This window comes from Plecotus auritus (assembly GCF_963455305.1).
Source record: "Plecotus auritus genome assembly, chromosome: 6".
Classification (NCBI taxonomy): Eukaryota; Metazoa; Chordata; class Mammalia; order Chiroptera; family Vespertilionidae; genus Plecotus; species Plecotus auritus.
The window spans coordinates 53662528-53682932 of NC_137773.1; the positions used below are offsets into that span (position 1 = coordinate 53662528).

Consider the following 20405-nt stretch of genomic DNA (forward strand, 5'->3'; position numbering starts at 1 on the left):
ACACACACACACACACACACACACACACACATACATACACACACACACTAGTGGCCTGGTGCATGAAAATTGTGCACATTAAAAGGGAATTAATTAGAGGAAATACTTTAATATTGCTATTTGCCCTTTCTCTAAAATAGAAGTGTCAAAGATGAAAGAAAATTGCTAAAATGTATATGAAAACCTTCCTCCTGTCAGAGTTGGGGGCACGCCGCAGGACCCAGAGTCAAGTCCCTGCCCACCTGCGTGCGCCTTGAAATCGCACGAGACCCAGACCTGGCCAGCCCCACCCCCACTGGGCGAGATCCAGACCTGGCTGGCCCCACCCCCATCAAGCCCAGCAGGTGGGGGGGTGCAGCCTCAGGTCCCCTGACCTGGCGCCAGGTGGGGGCACAGCCTCAGGTTCCCCATCAAGCACTTCCAGATTAGGGGTGCAGCCTCAGGTCCCCCAATGCATGCTGGTTTGGGGGCACAGCCTGAGGTCCCTCAGCCTGGTGCCAGGGCAGGGGGCACAGCCTGAGGTCCCCCAGCCAGGTGCCAGGGCAGGGGGCACGGCCTCAGGTCCTCCGGCCCGGGGCAAAGGGCACAGCCTGAGGTCCCCCAGCCTGTCACCGGGGTGGGAGGTGCACCTTGAGCTCCCCCGTCAAGCCTTGCCAGGCAGGGGGCAAGGCCTGAGGTTTCCCATCAAGCCCCACCAGGAGGGGGCTGCAGCCTCAGATCCCCTAACCCGGTCCGGTGCCACGCAGCCTCAAGTCACTGCTGATTGCTCGTTGCGGGAACCCTGCCTCCGCTGTGGGCGCAGCCATCTTGTGTTACAGGAACTCCACCTCTGCTGTGGGTGCAGCCATCTTGTGATGGCAGGAGTGTTAATTTGCATATTACCTCTTTATTATATAGGATATATGCCTGTGACTTTTTGTAACTTCTTGTTTTCATATCAATAAAAGGGAAATAGAAAAACCCTTTATTGGATTATTTGTTGAATTCAGCAATCATAGGTATCATGAATATACCACCTTCTGTGCAAACAGATGGGTACACTCACACTGGTTCATTTCACTTCTGACTAGGAACTTCCAAATGAGAAGCCACGAATAGCAGAAAGCTTTGTTTTCTGTCTGCCTCAGATGTGCTACATGTAAATGGTCAGCTTCCCTGCTAAGCATGGGTTTAGCTAGGAAGTAAGTTACTTGGCTCTGTGGATAATAGCCCATAGGGCGGTATTATCTTAAAACTGCAGTATCCCAGGGGATCAGGGAAAGACTTGCTCCTCTGCTCTGTATAGTCCCTTCATCAAAAAGGAAGACTGTTAATTCTAGTAAAGCTTCTTTTTCTTATAATTAAAAAGAAATGGTACCGATCGATCACAATATAGCATGATGGAAGCACACCTTTTATACCCTTTAAAGATCGTTCCTGGGGAAAAAGAAAGGCATGAATCCACATAGGGCAACGAAGGCCAAGGTACAAAGGACTGAAGACATACTGAATAGAAAAGTAGCCTGATACAAACAGGGCTTGAGGGAAATAGACATCTGGTTCCAGGCTCCCTCAACTCACCAGTCCTCTCCTCCCACCACCAAGAGAAGCAGCCACTTCCCTAAGCCTGTGGTGTGGGTAAGCCCCTTCCAGCCTAGAAAACAGTTTTTTCTTTACTTTTCAAATTCTTAACATTTGGTCAAGTTGCTAAAAAAAAAAAATGTCACATATATGTCCTATTCCTTGTGCTTCAGAAAATTAGATGCCACTGATCAATTGATACACCAATTTGGGTTATGTTTCCAATCCAATAAATTACTGGACTTCATTATATGGTTTCCCACTTACCATTGTATACCAGTGATTACGTCTAGATTAAATCAATTTACAACATACATTAAAAGATGTATGTAGTCCTTAAAAAGCCTGATAGCCCTTCTCTTGACTGACTTTGCCATTATAAAATGTTTTCCTTTTTAAAAATTTATTCTGCCTTTGTTTTGTTTTTGTTGTTGTTGTTCTATTCCTTTTTCTCAGAAATTTTAATCGTCTGAAGACTAGGATCTCAACCTTGACAGTTCAGATCCCCTGAGTGGATTCAGTCCCAGGGCACTGCAATGTCTGGTAATTCATTGGTATGTAGTAAAACGGCTGCATACACAGTGTCCCTGCTTCATACTAACATCCATGCAGTGAGAATTTCATGAGTAGTTAGGAACACTATTCCCTCTTGAATATTTTCTTAAGGCTATTTCTTAGAAAAATGTGGCTATAGAGCATGCTTAACTAACTTATAGCCATTCATTTATATCCTTCCATTTCATTCTGTATTCTCTGCAGAATCTGTACATCTCTAATTGATTGAGCTGAGTGTCATATTTTGCCCTCCTTGTTCATTTTAGCTTAATTTCCACTGATCAAGCCTATTTTCTATAATTTTTCTGATTTGGTATTATTCCTTCGTGTTCTCCACTATTTCAAACATCCTGTCTTACATGTTTTTCTCATCAGTCTGAAAGGTGAGATTATAGAAGTCATCACTTGCATATTCATAAGGCTTGACTGCTGAGGTCAGGAATACATCTTTCTTAACAAACCACAACTTCTTCCTTCAGTTAATAACCATTTTTAAGCCTTTATAGAAATTAAACAAAAATGTGTTATTATTTTTCTTAACTATTGTGTGGGAGATTTTAATTAAGACACACTTCCCTAAATAATTTGTGAACCCTGCGTAGCTGCCAACATAAGCAATATTTTTTTGAAAAAAGAAAAAATTGTATAAAAGTTGTGTGGAAAAAATAATTTAAAATTTGGAAATTTTTTGTTTTAAACATATTTTATTGATTTTTACAGAGAGGAAGGGAGAGGGATAGAGAGTTAGAAACATTAATCAGCTGGCTACTGCACACCCCTTACCGGGGATTCAGCCTGCAACCAAGGTACATGCCCTTGACAGGAATTGACCCCAGGACCCTTCAGTCTGCAGACTGATGCTCTATCCACTAAGCCAAACCAGTTAGAGCTCTTTCTTCCTTTCTTTCTTTCTTTCTTTCTTTCTTTCTTTCTTTCTTTCTTTCTTTCTTTCTTCTTTCTTTCTTTCTTTCTTTCTTTCTTTCTTTCTTTCTCTCTTTTATTTTTAGGCATTGAATTCAAAATCTTAATATTCAAAATTAGGGTAAAATAAATTTACTCACATATCTTGAACAAACACCATTAATTTTAGGTGTCCAGGAAGTCCGGGGATAAAAAGTAATTCAGTATTTAATGTTCAAAGATAAGATATCAACCCAAGGAATCAATACACACAATACACAAACTCACAGAGAGACTAAATAAATAAAAAATAAAGCCATCCTGATGAAAGAATTCCTTACACATATTAAAATAATGCTAGATTTTTTTTGCTTCTATATGACCACAATAAAATGCTAATATCATACAACTTTTTTCTAAATTTTTAAAAGAACTCTGTTGTGAAGAAAAGGCAAAGTCTCTCTTATGCAAGTTATTTTATTTTTTTAGATTTTATTTGAAAGAGAGAGAGGGAGAAACATTGGTGTCAGAGAGACACATCAATTCCCCATACACACTCCATCAAGGACCGAATCTGTAGCCTGGGCATGTGCCCTGACTGGGAATGGAACCCACCTGAGACCCTCTGGTGCACAGGACAACGCTCAACCAACTGAGCCACACCGGCCAGGGCAATATCATACAAATATTAAGGTTTCTCTCATTTAAGAGTATACATGAAGCTTGCACAGAATATGGGGGTGTGGAACAGGAAGCACATTTTACTGCACACTTACTATGTACCATGTGGCATTAGGCTTACACTTTGCTTGTGTCAGCTCATGTCCAGAACAACAATGTGCCTATTGCTGCCTCGTGGTTCCGTTAGCTCCATATCCATATTTTTAACTAAATAGTAGTCACATTTGTAGATCACAGCATATGGCTAAAGATGAAGACTATTATTTATGTTTTGTTTTGTTTTTACCAATAGCTCAGTATTCAGCAGCCTGTGTTAATATTTTGTCAGTAACATCATTCTATCCCATCTGGTCCTATGCATGGTCAGCGGTGATTTTACTATGTATCAAGAATTTTAAGACTGCCAATACTCTGATAATAGAATTCAAGTAAAACTTGAGGAAAGGATGAGACTAATGCCATAGAGAGAAACCAGAAGACAGAGTTATTGAGGAATATCGGTAATAATTTGCAAGAAGGAATTGAAGAGATTTTGTTACAGAAATACTGCTTTCGAATTCTTGCTACATTGAGATTTGAGCACCACTGCTCCTAAATTTCATTTCAATGGATTCACTTGTAAATTAAACTGATTTCTTTGATGTGGATAGCTAGATTTAGGAAAAGAGAAATAGGACCTGAAATAAAATGTGCTACTTTGCTCCCAACCCCATAACAAGACAATATGAAAATATGCCACTATATTTTATATGGATCTGTGTCTGTTAAATAAAAACATGTTGGCCTTTTACATAAAGTGGCTGAGAAGATGACATTCACTTCTTTAGTTGTGACATTATACATACTAAATCCTTGGTATCATTTGCCAGTTTCTGCATCACTGAAGAATCTAGAGGGAGAGAAAAAGGGAACCTGGGCCTGGAACAGCAGTGCACCGGAGAATTGCTCTTTTCAGGAGCAATGAAGATGCCCGCTGTACAGAAGACTGCATATTTGCATGTGAAAAGAACAAATTTGGTCTAAATCACTATTGTCAGTACCAGAAGATTCCCATTCTCCAGCTTGTCCAAGCTCCCTCAGCTTCTCTCATGTCAAGCCTCAGCAATTTCTATTTTGTCTTATTTTCATGAATGTTACCTAGCTGGCTGAGATTCCATCCTCAAGCCGTTGAATTCAAAACAAGTCTATGCTTGTGTTTCTTCTGGTGCTGATATCCCATGCTAAATGCGGTAAACCTCACGCTGGTCTGGCATCATCGCCTAGCACTGTGTACAGACTTGGCTCTTTGTGTGCGTGCTCCAAATCCACATTCCACTTCAGAAACAAGTGCTTGCAGCTTTCTGCTGTTCTTTTCAACGGGAACATATGTGCTGCTTATGAAAAAATGAAAATGTTATTCCAAGAGTGGAAGATGGTCCCCCTGAATACTAAAAGAAATATCTGGCAAGCCCGTAAATGGAAATCTGTAGTGTCTGAAGTAGGATTGCAGAAGTAAGAGGAAGAAACACAGGAAATAACCTTAAGCCTTTTATCCACTCAAAGGCCAAGAGGACAACATTTTTCCAGAAATACCAGTTCAACTCGAGAGATAATAGGATTCCTGTTCAGGATTCCTGTTCAGGACAAGCATAGAGCCCATCAGTGGATCCAGCAGGGTGCATGGGTGAGTGGGAAGTGGCTGCTTCCCAGATTTACTTCCAAACCTAAAAATGAGGCTAGTGTGGTGGGTGGAGATAATAGTTACAGGAGGGGTGGTAGGAAAGTCAGGACCCAAGTTGCCAAAGGTAGATGGCTAAGAGATCTGTGCTCAGAGTTGTTGAACTCCAACTGAGGACACAAAATGATATCCAGAAAGTGTTTGGGAGTTTGAGAAAGAATACTAATAAAGGAAATAGGATCCTGGAATATTGCCTTCAGGAGTTGATTCTCTATTGAAGGAAGCTAAGGTCCATCTGTCTGGGCAGGAAGTAGTAAGCAATTCAGAAAGCAGTTATTTAATCTGGATGATTTCACGAGTAACACACAGACTTGTGGTCTGCGTTCCACCCAATCCTGACTGAAGCAATTTTTAGACATGCTTTCCCAAACTAAAATGTTTTAGACAAATTTCATAGGAGCTCAATGTTAGCAGGTGGTTCTTAAATTAAGATAATTTTTAAAATTTCATTAATTTTTCTCCTATAAATGTATTGGGCTTAGTAATTATGTGGAATTATTAAATGTTTCTATGAAATTGCTGTCCCTCTAATGCCAAATATTTTACAAGTCAATTGGAAGTATTAAATCAAAGCTACACATAGAAAGAGTAGGAGATAAGGGGGGAAGGAAAGAATGGGAGAATGGAAGATTCTGAGAGGATAATTAGCTTCTCATTTTATTGCCTCCATCTAGAACATTCTTCGGGGGCAGACAAATTTTGAAGAGCCCAAAAAAGATAACTCCTATTTTTCTTGAGTCTTTTGAGTCAATCATGTATGTGACTTTCCTGTAGAAAAGCAAAAATCTCAATATTCATGTTCAGCATAGGGCTTTAGGACAGTCATTTCTTCCATCATAAGATTGTTGACTCACAGGAAATGAAATAAGATTGGTACAGATAAGCTAAAGCTAGATATGACTAATGATCTAGGAGACCTGAGACAAGAAGGGAAAGACCAGTGAGTCTGAAGGTGAGAAGACAACTGTAGTCTAGCTGGAGGGCACAAAGGGTCTAATAGTCAGAGCAAAAGCTACGAGTTTAACACTATGTCAAAATAGTGTAGATCAGATAACTTGAAAGTGAGAGAAAGTGGTTCTACGAGAATCAGAGTTTGAAGGGAACAAAGAACATGTCTCAGAATATTCGGGATCTCCAAGGGGAGCAGTTCAAAACTAAAGCTCAGCAGAGCGCCTGCTGGGTGAATGGAAAATGCTTCAGAGCCCTAGCTCTACAGGAAATTTCAGATAGAAGGAGAAGTAGACTATACTACCCAAATTACATGAAAGAAAAACCATCTTCTCAGCTCTTTCAGTACATGTGGTAAACTAGATAAGGTAAGAATATGAGACACCTTCTATTTGAAGGTCCCCAGGGCAGTTCTTACTTGCTCTGTGTAGTAAACACCCAAAGGATCAGAGTCAGAGACTACAGTCCTGACTGGGTGACTTTAAATTCACGTTGGAGTCTCAGGATCCTCCTCTGGAAATGGGGACGATAATTATAGTTATTCCCACTGAGTGCTTGTGAAGATCCAATTGAATATGTGGGGGAAAAAAGATCTATTAAATTCCTAATAATGTATTAATAAAGTACTTCTCACTTTCATATATATTAGTTCAAATGCCCTATGAAGTAGCAATTATTATCCACAACTTACTGATGAGGAATCAGAGTTTCTGAGAAAGTAAGGGGTTAATCCAAGATAGCAATTAGAATAGCATTAAGAGGTCACGTATACATCTAGCATTATTCTTAGTGCTTTAAGTGCACTACCTCATTCAACCCACAAAACAACCCAGTAAAAATAAATTGTTCAGAGTTGCACAGGTAGCCAGTAGCAGAATCAGGATTCAAACACTCTCAGGATGGCACTCAGCCCATGTTCTAAAACACTGCCTTCTCTCATGGTTACATGTATAGACTGAAATGTGACTTCAAATCTCTGGACCCAGTTCATTTCTACTCTTTTAGTTATCTGCTATGTTTCTTACTATGTATATATGTAGGTTCATAATAACATCTCCATAACAAGATTGCTGCTCCCTGATGTTGTCATAATACAGACATCTTAAAGTTACTTTGTGACGAATTTTAGGTGTAGACTTCTACACAGGTAAGCAATTGTCAGCTATCCAGTCTAGTTACAGAATTAATTTGTTCAGCTCTGCCTATGACTGACTCATCAGTTCTCTCTAGAAGAACCCCAAGGGCAGTAAAGCTCTATCTTTCCTAATATAATTACTAACAACAAAATATCAATGGTTAAACAATTGTATTTCTTGAGAAATTTAAAATTAATTGCTTTTTACAAACCACTGTGTTAGTAATAATTATGAAATGTTTCAAAGGTATAGCTACATATGTAAATTTATTTAATGAAAAAACATGAGCAGAACAAAGCAAAGGCACCCATGCATGCATTCAGTTCATGGATATTTATGGACTATCTAAATGTGCCCAACATGATTCTAGGTGACAGTTTCATAGCGATGAACAAGAACACAAGTTCCGTATTTTATGGAGCTTATAATCTTGTGGGACATGAAATTAAAAAAAAATAATTTAGTGAGAATTTTAAACAGGATGATTTAATTGAGAATTTTAGAGGACCATGGATCCCGGAAACCTTCTCTGATGAGGTGATTTTCAGCTTGGAAGGGGGAGGCAGCAATGCAAAGACTCAGAGGTTTGGCCTATTTGAGAAGCAAAAAGAGGACCAGTGGGGTTGCTGAGCCAAAAGATTAGCACAGGCAAGGTGAGAATGGATGCTCAAGATCCTTATGGAATGTGGTAAGGCATTTCAATTTTATTCTAAGTGAAACAGAAGCCAATGGAGGATTTTATCTAGGGCTGTAAAGTAATCAAATTTACATTTTAAAAAGATTGTTCTGGGTCTACTGGCAGGAAGAAGATGCAGGGGCAAGAGCAGAAGCAAGGAGACCTATGAGGACCTCCCTGACTTTTCCTAATCAGCCCTGGGAAGAGCTGATAGTGGCTTAGAATTGAAGGATAGTGGTGGCAATGGAGAGAGGTATTCAACTTCAGAATGTTTTTTCAACATGGAAATTATAGGACATGATGGGCTTAATGTAAAGTTTGGGGAAAAGAAGAATTGAGAAAAACTAATAGTTTGGGGATTTGTGTAACTGAATGGATGGTGATGTATTTTACAGATGGGCATCAAGGGGGCATAAAAAATGTTATAAAGGGCAGGAATGAGAATAAAAAAATCAGGTTTAACTATCTTAAGTGTAAAATACCTCCTAGCTGAGCTGGTGGAGATATCTACTAGCCAGATGAAAATGGGAGCAGAGAGCTCCATGGAAAAATGAGGGCAAGTCACCAATTTTGGAGACAAAGGCTCATAATTGTTATTTAACATTTATGTTTGGAATTGTTTAGGGCGAGATTGTGTTTAAGTTTTTTTAGTATTGGGATAAAACTTACATTCTGAATGGCACAAGTTTTGACCTGGGATATTTTTTTCTCCTCAAACTGACTTCTGCCCCCTCACCACTGCAGATAATGGCCAAGAGCAATCTGTGTCATTGATAAAGTAGAGGTCACGCAGGAGTAAGGGGCACAGCACTTGAAAGTTTGGGGCTTTCTCCTACCAGGCAAAGCATTCAACTGCAGGCAAGTCACTTAACCCCTCTGAGAGTCAGTATCTTTGTTGTGAAATGGAGACAGCACCACCTTTGCCAGCTGCAAAAGGTCAAAGCCCAAGCGAGAAGCCTTTGGGGAAAGACTGTTTAGTACAATGGAAACGAGAAGGGTTTTTTGGAATTCTGAGCCCCACTCCACGAGGTCGCTTCTCTTTCCCATGGCATGGTTCCCAATAGGGTACATTTGGATACCATCTGCTCGACAAGAAGGCTGACTGACAAATTTCAGCCCCACAGACAGCAGCATTATAACCTCAGCGGCTTTTGACTTTACACAAAGCAAAGCCACCTAATGAACAAAGCCCCTAGGTAGTCCTGATCCCTCAATTACTCATACATAGCAACAGATGCTGCAAGGTAGACCTGATCCAGCGACCAGCCGCTCTCAGTAATTAGACAGTGGAGGGAAGAGTGTAATTAGGTGAATCACACAGAAAGAGAAAGAAACTGAATGGAGCATGTTGATCATGGATGAAAGACACAAATAAAGACGTTAGAAGGTGAATATAAAAAAATAAACTCTAACAAATAATTTGTTAAACCTAAGTGGAATGACCAATGTAGGCCTATGAAGTTAAACCTGGTCAAAGACCCCCTTTATTAAAAGCTTCTATGATGTATTACTCAGAAAGAAATTTGACAAGAAGAGTAAATATAATTTATCACAGCAAAATTCAGTTAAATGATACAGTAGTGACAAAAAGAAGAGAAGTTTGCTATCTCATGTACTTCTCATTTATTACTGATGTCTGGTATCTGAACCTACTGAAGAGGGCCAAGCTGAAATTTAGATCAATGTCAATAAGAACATTCCAACCATAGCACACATTACATCTTCAGTCCCCAGAAGCCACTACCCACATGACAGATCTGTTAAGAAACTCTAATTGGTTCATTTTTCTCTTCTTTCAATAAAATCTCTAATTATTTCAGGATTATAAAAACATTATGCAGGTCTTAGATAACTTTTTATTGTCTTCCCTTTCCCATTCCTGTACTTTTAATAACCAGCCACAAAGAACATGGCCTTTGGAGTTAACATCTATATTCCTCCACTTCCTGGCCTTATGCCCTTGGGCAAATGACTGAATTCATCTGTGAACATGAATAGCTGGAAGTCTGTTGGAGGAGAAGAGATAAAAAGTGAAAAGGGTGCAGCCTAATACCTCTCCCTAAGTGGTAGCAATTATTATGCACAAAAATGCAACACCAAGACCCCCTGCTTCAGGAAGTATTCACTATGATAAAGTGATTCATCCAACATTATATTCAAAATAATAAAGGTTAACCAATCATTAATTGCATGTCAAATACCAGTTTAAGTGCTTTATGTATATTAACTCATTTAATCCTAACAAGAACTTTACATTTAAATACTGATATCCTTCCCATTTTACAGATAAGAAAGCCAAGAGTCAGAAACATTGTGTAATATTTCTAAGGCCACAAAGCTAGGTAGTAACAAAGACAGAATTCAAATCCTAGCAACGGGCTTTGCACTCCCCTCTTTAGCTGGTGAGCTATAGTGCCTCCCCACTCAGATTATAAACTAAAATCTGAGCCTGAAATGCAAATACATTTCTGTTAGTTGTCTATTATTTTTATTGTTGTGTTGTCAATAAATGGTTGTTTTGGAAAATATCTCCTAAAAAGTACAGTCTGTCCTCCTTTCGATTCAACCAACTTCAGATGGAAAACAGTATTTCCCATTTTGGGGCCTGGAATTTGCAGAGATCCAATTGTATGCCTTGTTCTGCACCATTTCACATAAGGGACTTGAGCATTCATAGTTTTTTTGTATCCAAGGGTGTCCTAGAACCAAAACCCCACAGGTACCAACAGACAGTCAAGACAAAGATAGCTCAAAGACAGACACATTGGGATGATTCTTGTGTGTAAAAATTCTGCAGAGGTATGCAATTTTCAGGAGCACAGCGTGGCTGCAAATTCTGCAGTGTACAGCTCAACACATCCAGAGCTTTCTCTGAGTTTCATATCCCCAGCGCCAGTAAGACTCAATGAGTTCTTTCTGATACCTAAAAACAATTTGCTAGCAGTAAGACTGTTTAAAAGACTTGTGTTCATTTAGAATTTTAAAACAAATTCCTAATATGTATGTAACAATTATAAAATATTGCAAGAGGATTTCTAGAGACTTAATTTCTTCTTAGAGTGGGATTAGAAGTAATAAAGAGGGAAATGTAAATGAGTATTAAATGCATCAACTTGGAAAATGAGCTCTAGGATTTTGTTTCATGTATTTAGCTACTCCCTTTGCCTGAGCTGTCCCTATGCTCCTTCTCAAATCAAATGAAACCCTGTTCATCCTTCTAGACCTGGTCCAAAGGCCACTTCCTCTAAGATATTATTTCCAATGCCTCAGTTATATTTAATCACTGCTTGTGCAGTCCTTCTATAGTTCTTGGCTTATGCTGTTATTTTGCTCTGACTGCAATCTGCCTGGCCTTATAGTCCTTTGTCTTACCACCTCCTGGAAATCCTTGGAAGCGGGAATCAATAAGGAGGGGATACAGGCTGATGGTTAAAAGCAGGAGCTTTCGAATCAGAAACAACTCAACCTGGATCCTGTCACTCAACTTCCATAAGATCTCTGGAAAGTCGACCCTTAGGAATCTTAGAGTTTTTATCTTTTGAGTACAGATAATATGGGAGAGCATGCCCTGTACTGAGGTCTCCTGGTTCAGATCTGGGGCTCATTACCTTACCTATTCATGTCTAAGTTTCTTTTCCTGTAAAACAAGGATAATAATAGAGCAATTATCTCATAATGAAAATTAAAGTAGTTAACTTATGCAAATTATTTAGAACAATGTATGGTGAGCAAATAAGCTCTCAATAAATGTTCCTTATTTTTAATGTTATTACCCTGCAGAGTTGTGGTGAGAAAAACATCACTTCCTGTTTGTAAGGAGGTAAGCATATACTTGGCACAAACTATTGTTCAGTGGAATGCAATTTTTTCGAAGGAAAGTATCATACCCTAAGAATCAAGAACATGATAATAAATTTATAATACACAACAAAATAGGGCCAGCCCAGGGCTTGTCTAATTCTTAGCAGTTGTTTCTCTTGTCTCTTGAAGATTATCTAGCAGCTTGTATGAAGCAATATTTTTTATCAGTAAATTAAATATAAAAATATACCTCTGTGCTTGGTATTCCCTTTAGCTGGCCCTGCATACCATGTAGAGGAGAAAAATACTAAAGAAGATATACTAAAATCTCCCACTCTCCCTCTGGAGTTCTAAACAAGTCAGAGCTTTATAATCATTTATAGAACACAGACCAGCAGAAGTAGAAGTGTGGACACGGGAAAATCAGTAAGTTTGGCCTCCTAAGATTTTCTCTCTCAGAGAAACATACAAAACTATGACTGATTCATAAAGTATAAATGGACCTGACATTTAGGTTAATGAAGGCACTAGCAAGCTATAAAAGCTGTGTCTGTAAAGAGATGAGAATGTTTGGTGCCGCTTATCGATTTGGGCATATTTTTATACACATTTTCAAATTCTGAAGACAGAAAACTGATCACATGATTGACATGACTTTGTTTCTAACTGGGCTTCTATAATAACAAAAGCATAATATGCTAATTAGACTGGACATCCTTCCAGATGACCTTCTGGATGAAGCAATGGTGGGCAGGGGGCTGCAGGGGCAGGGGCTGCGGCAGGCAGGGGCCAAGGCAGAGGTGGCTGCCGTGGCGGCAGGGGTCAAGTTCCTTGCACGAATTTCATACATTGGGCCTCCAGTTTAGGAATAAAAAGGCTCTATATCCAAAATCCAAAATTAGTACACATAATCTAATATGCGATCCGGAGGAGAATAGAACATTTGGAGTCAGTATTTTCCTGGACAAAGCCTTAACAACCACAGAGGATAACCTCTCCTTACTAAAGCCACTCTAATATTTGAAGGAACCTACCTAAGGACATCTTGTCATTGACATACTGTGATAAAACTGAATTTTAACCACTGAACACATTAGCCTTATTGATTTGAAATTATGACATATATGATGTCCATATAAAATATGAAACACATTCTTATAAGCTTTTTATTGACACTGGGATGAACTTATGTAATAGTTCATAGAAATTTCTTTTATCTCGTTGTCAATATTAGTCTTCTCTATACATTTTCAACATTGGATTCAAGTGAAAAATGTACCCAGATTTTAAGAAATGATCACTCTTCTTAAATGCCAGCTTTGTTGAAATGAAAACAATTTTATTAAGCCATAAACAAAATAAGCATTCTCCAGGGTTTTTAATTATTTCTCTCTTTGTGAACATAAAAATGGTTTCAATACACTCAAATGAAACAATGAAAGAAATGTGGAAGCAGATTTGCGGTTGTAAGAGTGAATTATTTAATTTAAAGGCAGCCAACCATGAGATATACAGTTGACAAAGGACATAAGATACTCATTTTTTTCAGTACATGCTTATTTTGTGATAGCAAGATATTTGTAGTCAATTAGCTTGCTCAATTGACTAAGCATCTCCTACCTCATTTAGCTGAATAAAGATGTAGCAGGGGAACTTCAGCAAGATTTAGTGATTTTATAGTGGCATACAGACAAGGCAGAAACAAATCCTCCATAGAAAATAACTTATTCAAAGCAATAGACACCTAACAAAATCAGTGTAGCTGTTTTCTAAATGTAAAAATGCAAAGCCATTGGAATTCTCAATTTATTTGAATACTTTGGTAAAAATTCAAGAATCAAATATCAAAAGTTTTTGAAAAATTAAGTGGAAAAAGCTCCCTACCTTGTTTATCCTATTTTTTGCTAAAATTTTTTATTTTTATTTTAAGACACTATGCTTTCTAATTAAATAAATATGCGCATTCTTCAACAATGATAAACATATTTAAGAAATTATTACTCTCATTATTTCTTATGAATGAAGTTAACTACATAACAAGTGAAGTGTTGAAGAATTTGTGGGATTAAGAAAACAAAGAAAAAAGTGATAAAAATATACACTAAAACATATAATATCCTTGAAAGAGTAGTTTAAGTATTTTTTTTTCAAGAAATAAAAAAGTCAAAGATCTTAACATTCTAAGAGACATAACAACAAGTTTGGGGGATTTATCTTTCAAGATCAACAATTCAATTCCCTGAAAACTCTAAATAACTTTCTTTTGTTTAATTGTCAGGCATTTCTTGTCCTGTGATAAGATAAAATTATCTATTGTTAAGAAATCTAGTGTACTTTTTGAATAAACATAAAAAAAGATATTTGATTTTTCTTTAAAATGGGAGGTCAATCATTATGAATCATTTCCTGCAGCTGTTCTTCTTTTAGATCTATGATCCAAAGCCAGAAATTTAAGTGACAACAGCATTGCTACTGAACTTGACTAGACTTCCAAAAAAATAGCATAGTTAGGTCTTTGAACAGGACAGATCACTTAAATTCAAATAGAAGACAGGTATTTGGCCCAGACATGCTGTCTCTTGAAAGTTGGCCACCAGGTTTACTGAACCTCCTCTACTCCAACTGCTTCTGCCTCCTTCAGATCACCCCTGTTCTCCAGGATGCAAATAAGAAGGCTTATATCTGTGTTTTGAAATACACCAAATAATTAAAACAAATTTTTACTTTTCAGAAGTCCTGTCAAAAATGTAAAATAATTATTTTTTCATTAAAAATAAAATATGGCTAGATGAAGGCTCAAGTAGTAAGAGTTACTGTCAGTGAGTCAAGAGGTGCCTAGGCCTATTTTGCTCCTCACCTCCCTTTCTGAAAATGAATTGGTTCTATATCTGAGAACTCTAGAAAAAAAAACACAAAAACGTATAACTTTATTGGTACTACCACAGATGTTTCTTGAGTTTTCACATTTCTGTTTCTCAACACTTGAGAAAGAAAAAATCTAGAATCCTTACTTACAGCACCTTTAGCTACATATGTAATAAAAATGAAATGTTAAAAAAATAAATTATACCAAAATCAGGAATACTGATAACAATAAATTCAGGTGAGGCTGTGCATCAACAGGAATTCTTACACATCACTGGGAATGCAAAATGGTACAGCCATTTTGGAAGACAGCTTGATAATTTCTTACAAAACTTAAATATATTCTTACCATTTGATCCACTAATTGAGCTCCTTGGTATTTGCACAAAGGTGTTGAAAAGTATGTCTACACAGAAACTTGCACAAGATATTTATAGAACTTTTATTCATAGCTGGCAAAACTGGGAAGAAACCAAGATGTCCTTCAGTAGGCAAATGGGTAAGTAAACTGTGGTACATCCAGAAAGTGGACTATTATTCAGTGCTAAAAGGAAATAAGCTACCAAGATATAGAGAAGATATAGAGAAAACTTAACAGCAATATAATTAAGTGAAAAAGGCAATTTGAAAGAGCTATATACTTTATGATTCCAACTATCTGACCTTCTGAAAAAGGCAAAACTATGAAGACAGTAAAAAGATTCGTGGTTGCCAGGTCTTAGGGGAGGGACGGATGAATAGGTGGAGCACAGAGGATTCTTAGGGCAGTGAAAATACCCTATATGATACTATAATAATGGAAACCCATAGAATGTGCAATACCAAAAGAGAATCCTAATGCAACCTATGGACTCTGGGTGATGATGATGTGTCATAGTAGGTGCATCAACCATAACAAATGTACCACTCTGGCAAGGGATGTTGAAATGAGGGAGGCTATGCATTTGTGGAGGTAGGGAGTACATGAGAAATCTTTACACCTTTTACTAAATTTTGCAGTGAACCTAAAACCGCTCTAAAAAGTAAGCCTATTAGAAAGAACAAACAAACTATTAAAACAAAAAATTATAAATAGTTATTTTCTCAATAAAGTATGCCTCAAAATAAAAGCATCATCCCATTTTCAAGGTGGAAGAATAAGGAGGTATTTTTGGGTGAGTGAGACTGAAAGGGGCATAAAGGAAAACAAAGAAAAACTCCACATTAGGTCGGTCTCCAGCCAAAGGAGTAAATAAGTAGACACAAAGATTTCCAGACATGTTGATTAGCAACAAAATCCGGTCGCTGCATGAGAGTGAGTTCTGGGCATCATATTTGTGGATGCCAGACTTGGTTGAAAGGCCCAACTTTGTCATCACTAATCCCTGTGTCCTTGGGGTAGTGAAGTGACCTAGTCCTCAGCTCAGATTCTTTATGTAAAAATAGGGAAACTAGCATTTACCTTATAGAGCATTGTTCACAAAAGATTATAAAATATATAAGGATATAAGTAATGTACCTACAACTTGCAAACTTTATATACAAATTATTATATTTATTGATATAAATAAGATGGAGTTTCTTACCAAGGATGAATTCCAACTGCGGTTCATTTGGTGTCTTCTGAATACCTATAAATAATAGGTAAGAATTCAGAGTAAAGATATTTAAATCATTATCAACATTATCAAAAATATGTCATTGAATATTACTATGTTTCGCCATGCTCGGGATATATTAATATATTATTTGGCAGAATAAATAAAGTCAGTTGATTAGATTTATAAGCAGTGGGTTCTCAGGGGAAGACATAATATTTGTAACAGAACTAGATATAACTAAAAATTTGACTGAGCTATTTAGCTCCATAGCCATAAAGAATCTCAAATATTGTAAGCTGTGACAAATATAAAAACATTTCCCACTGTGTCTGTTTCTTTTAAATGCATGGAGACAGAGATGGAACTTTCAAAAAAGGACGACCTCTCCAAAGCACTCTTTCATATAGAGTTTTCTTTCAAACCACTCCAACCTGCTATACACAGTGAATTACTAATTAAAAGAATATCTCTACTTAGGTTATAAAAGATATTATGCTGGTGGTTATACTGCCAGCTTATTGATAGCTCAAATCAACATTCAATTAAATGCCTCTATTTCTCTTGCTGGAGTTTTTTAAAAAAACCTAATAATATGGCTCAATGATTCAAGATGCAGTAGAAGGGAAAGTAAGTCTGAGGACAAAGGTAAGGAAATGGGAACATCTAATGATTAAAGGTAGGAAGACCAGGCTGTGATAAGTGAGAATGGCAGGTGGATGCCTGAAGACCGCACACAGTACAGGGGCTTCCTAAAGAAGAGTGGATGAGGCCTGGGATGCCATTTGTTAGCTCTCATGGTGGCCAAAGAGGCAAAACTAAATTATGGACAAGTAAACCATTTGGCAGTAATGTAAGAATATCATGCAAATCCTTTCCTTCTTTATGTTTACTGGTGGATTCATCAGATACTATTTAAATTTAATAGCATCTGGTCACTAATATGTCATTAGGACCACCTCTCTGTATAAAAATCATCCATTTTTTTATTTATAGAGTTCACAGGTTTTGCATGGTAACCATTTTGTTTTTCTTCCCGCTGACATTTAACAATGCTATGGTTAACAATTTTAGGGTTTCCAAGAGAGGTTAAAGTGACAATCATTAGGTAGGCCTTTGTGCATTTTGAATAGTGTAGATTTTTTAAAAGGTTATTAACAATTAACTCTGCTATAAGCTCTGACAACCAAATTTCTCAAAAAATGCATCCAACCGATACCATTTTCTAAGGATTATTTTTATAATGTAAATTAAGTGAGAGGTTAGGCATATGTTTGCCAGTGTTAATAACTGGGCAACAAGAACCGTCTGAAAAGAAAAGAAAGGACATAATTCATGCTAAACAATAAAACCTGAACCCCAGAATTTTGAACATGGGAGAAAAACATATAATTCTTCCAACGATTTGTAAATCTTGCCCAAGTCTCCAAGCTTGCTCTCTCTGTGGGACTTGGTGCCCTCAGGTAGGGCAGTGACAGCAGTGCAACCATTTTACCCTAAAGCTTTCCACTTAGTCCTTGGTGTTAAAGAGAAAATGTCTATGTTCCAAAAAATAATTTCATAGGAGATTATACAAATGATAAATAGAAGGGGTACTTAAGAAGTATTAGTTAGTGCCTTAATACACATTTAGCAACTTTGATTCTACCATTTGATATTTAACAGTTTCATGGACTATCATCAATCTCATAAAAGATGATAAAAAATAAGAAGCATTTCATAGACTCACAACAAAAGAAGCAGTGCAAAGGGAAAACATTTTGTTAATCTTATGCCATTTGTTAGAACCCCAGTTTCTGTGTGTTTGGTCAACCCCATGTGTATTGTCAGAGAGTTCCAAGAAGGGGCACACACATACTTACTTGTCAAGTGAAAGCCCCCACTCTCATTTGCCTGGGGTGTGGGAAGGAAGTGCTGGCCTTCTTCTGATGTGCCTTCCTCTTTGATTTCCATGATCAACCTTCACAGTTGCTTACTTTTTAGTTTTCCAATGTTTCGTCCTGGTTTAGTATCGATGTATCTTCACACTAAAGACCTGATAGCCCACTCTAAAATTCTGCATTGAGGAAACATCAACAGCAAAAATGTCAGTTACTCTAGAGTTCAGTCTAAAGCTAAGAATTAAAGATGGGTAGAGACTATAACTACCTGCCTGCCTATACCACTTCTACATTCAAAACCAATCCACCCGGTTAATATACTAAGAACTCTGGGTTAAATGGGTATTTTCCCTGCAATTATTTTATGGTCATATGAGGGAGTTCTAAATCCTAACAGGCATATTCGTTCTCTTTTAGTTCATTCTGCAAAATAGCAGATAGCTACAGGGGATGCTAACTTAAATGCACCTAATTTAGCAGCAAGGACAGATAGCATCTTGTCGAGGCGTTATAATGTTTTGCCAAGATGAATATTACTTTCATTCTTTCCATTAGAACTGCCCTTTATACTAATCTCTCCAACCATCCTTGTTAGAACATTATTCATGAACACATAAAGATAATTTGGCATGACATTCTTCTTCCAAGATGAGCCAACAGGTTGTGCAGGGGAGTTTCCAACCTCATCATTATCCACAGAGTCTGTTGCTGCTCTGCCTGATAAAGGTGTAATTGTTTAATGATCGAGGTAGAAGTTGAAAAGAATGAATAATAATCCTTAAAAGCTAAAGCTCAAGGGGAAATGAAAGCAATAGCAAAGTGATGAAAATTAGCATGGGGAAAGGAACCTTTCCAAGAACTTACTACCCTGTTAATACAGACAGCCTCCAAGTTTCAAATTCATTTTGATATCTAGCATGATATACATGACCAAGAATTAAATAGAAAAAAAAATCAATGTAGTTTTAAATCAAGTGACCAGCTGAATTAAAATGTATAAAATCTTTAAATGTCTACCCAATGCTGTTTAATGAGATTGCAGCAATAGAGTTTGGGTTTGGAATACTGATTTAGTCTCCAACTACACAAATCCACAGCCTTACTCTTTGTTGTGCTTAACAAAGCAACTTAATTTATAATTCAGATCTAGTGTTTAAGATCATCTGGCAAAAATTAAATCCAGAAAGCATCTGGAATCTTTAGAAAATAATACAATAAAGTTGCAGATAAACACACATTGGCTTCTAAAGATATAACTAGGAATACTTGCTGGGGTAAAGGGCCATTGCACCATATTCTGTCAATTTGAAAATTGTACTTTGAATTAATACAATGCTTTCTAATTTATTTTTGACTACTTAAGTTTAATAGTCTTTTTGGTAAGGGCATGTAGTCACTGAACCACATTCTCTCCAGAACATATGACAAATGCATGAGCATTAGTGAGGGTGATATCTGTGGAAGACTGCTATGTATAGGACTTAGATACAGGAGTTGGTTGACTTTACTATATTTCTTGACCAAAGACTCAACCCTCAATTCTGATCAGTCACCTTAAAAATGGAAAAGGAGACCTTAATAAGATAATATGAATGAATCCTAACAAAATCCCAACTCTGCACACTAATGGGAAATAATTAATAAAATAATGTAAACTCTATGTGTGGGTGTGTGTAATTTGGAGGTGAGTGGAGAGGATTAAAGTGAGATGCCTAAAAGGACTTGTTAACATGGTCCAATTTTAAGCAAAATATAACCCATTCAAAGCTATTCACTATCTGAAAAATAACTTCAATTTTAGAGAGAATAGAGCCACACATACAAAACTGAAAGGAGAAATCAAATCCACAATGATATACATTTTCTCTCAGTAATGGAGAAGAAAGTAGGCAGAAAAATAGTGAGGATATAGAAGACTGAACAATACTGCCCACAACCTGACCTAATTGACATTTTAACACAATTCATCCCACAACAACAGAATACTGATTTTTTTTTCAAAATATACATGAAAAATTCATTAAGATTATATCTTAACTCTAAAATAAACCTTAACAAATTTAAAAGAATTAAAATAAAAACAAGTATATTTTCTGACCATAATAAAAT

The 20405-nt window shown here is 37.3% G+C and overlaps 1 protein-coding gene across 5 annotated transcripts in view; it reads right to left on the bottom strand.

Annotated features, from left to right (window-relative positions):
- Nucleotides 1-20405, bottom strand: part of INPP4B (inositol polyphosphate-4-phosphatase type II B) — a 616104-nt gene that overhangs the window by 283579 nt on the left and 312120 nt on the right. For all 5 annotated transcript variants that reach the window (XR_013960877.1, XM_080673789.1, XM_080673787.1 and 2 more), the window contains 2 exons: nucleotides 18279-18472; nucleotides 16405-16449 (listed from right to left, as the gene is read on the bottom strand). Coding sequence is in view for 4 of the 5 variants with exons in the window: in XM_080673789.1 (XP_080529915.1) it covers nucleotides 16405-16449; nucleotides 18279-18369 (136 nt within the window). In the remaining variant the exon portion in view is untranslated. The remainder of the gene's footprint in view (nucleotides 1-16404; nucleotides 16450-18278; nucleotides 18473-20405) is intronic.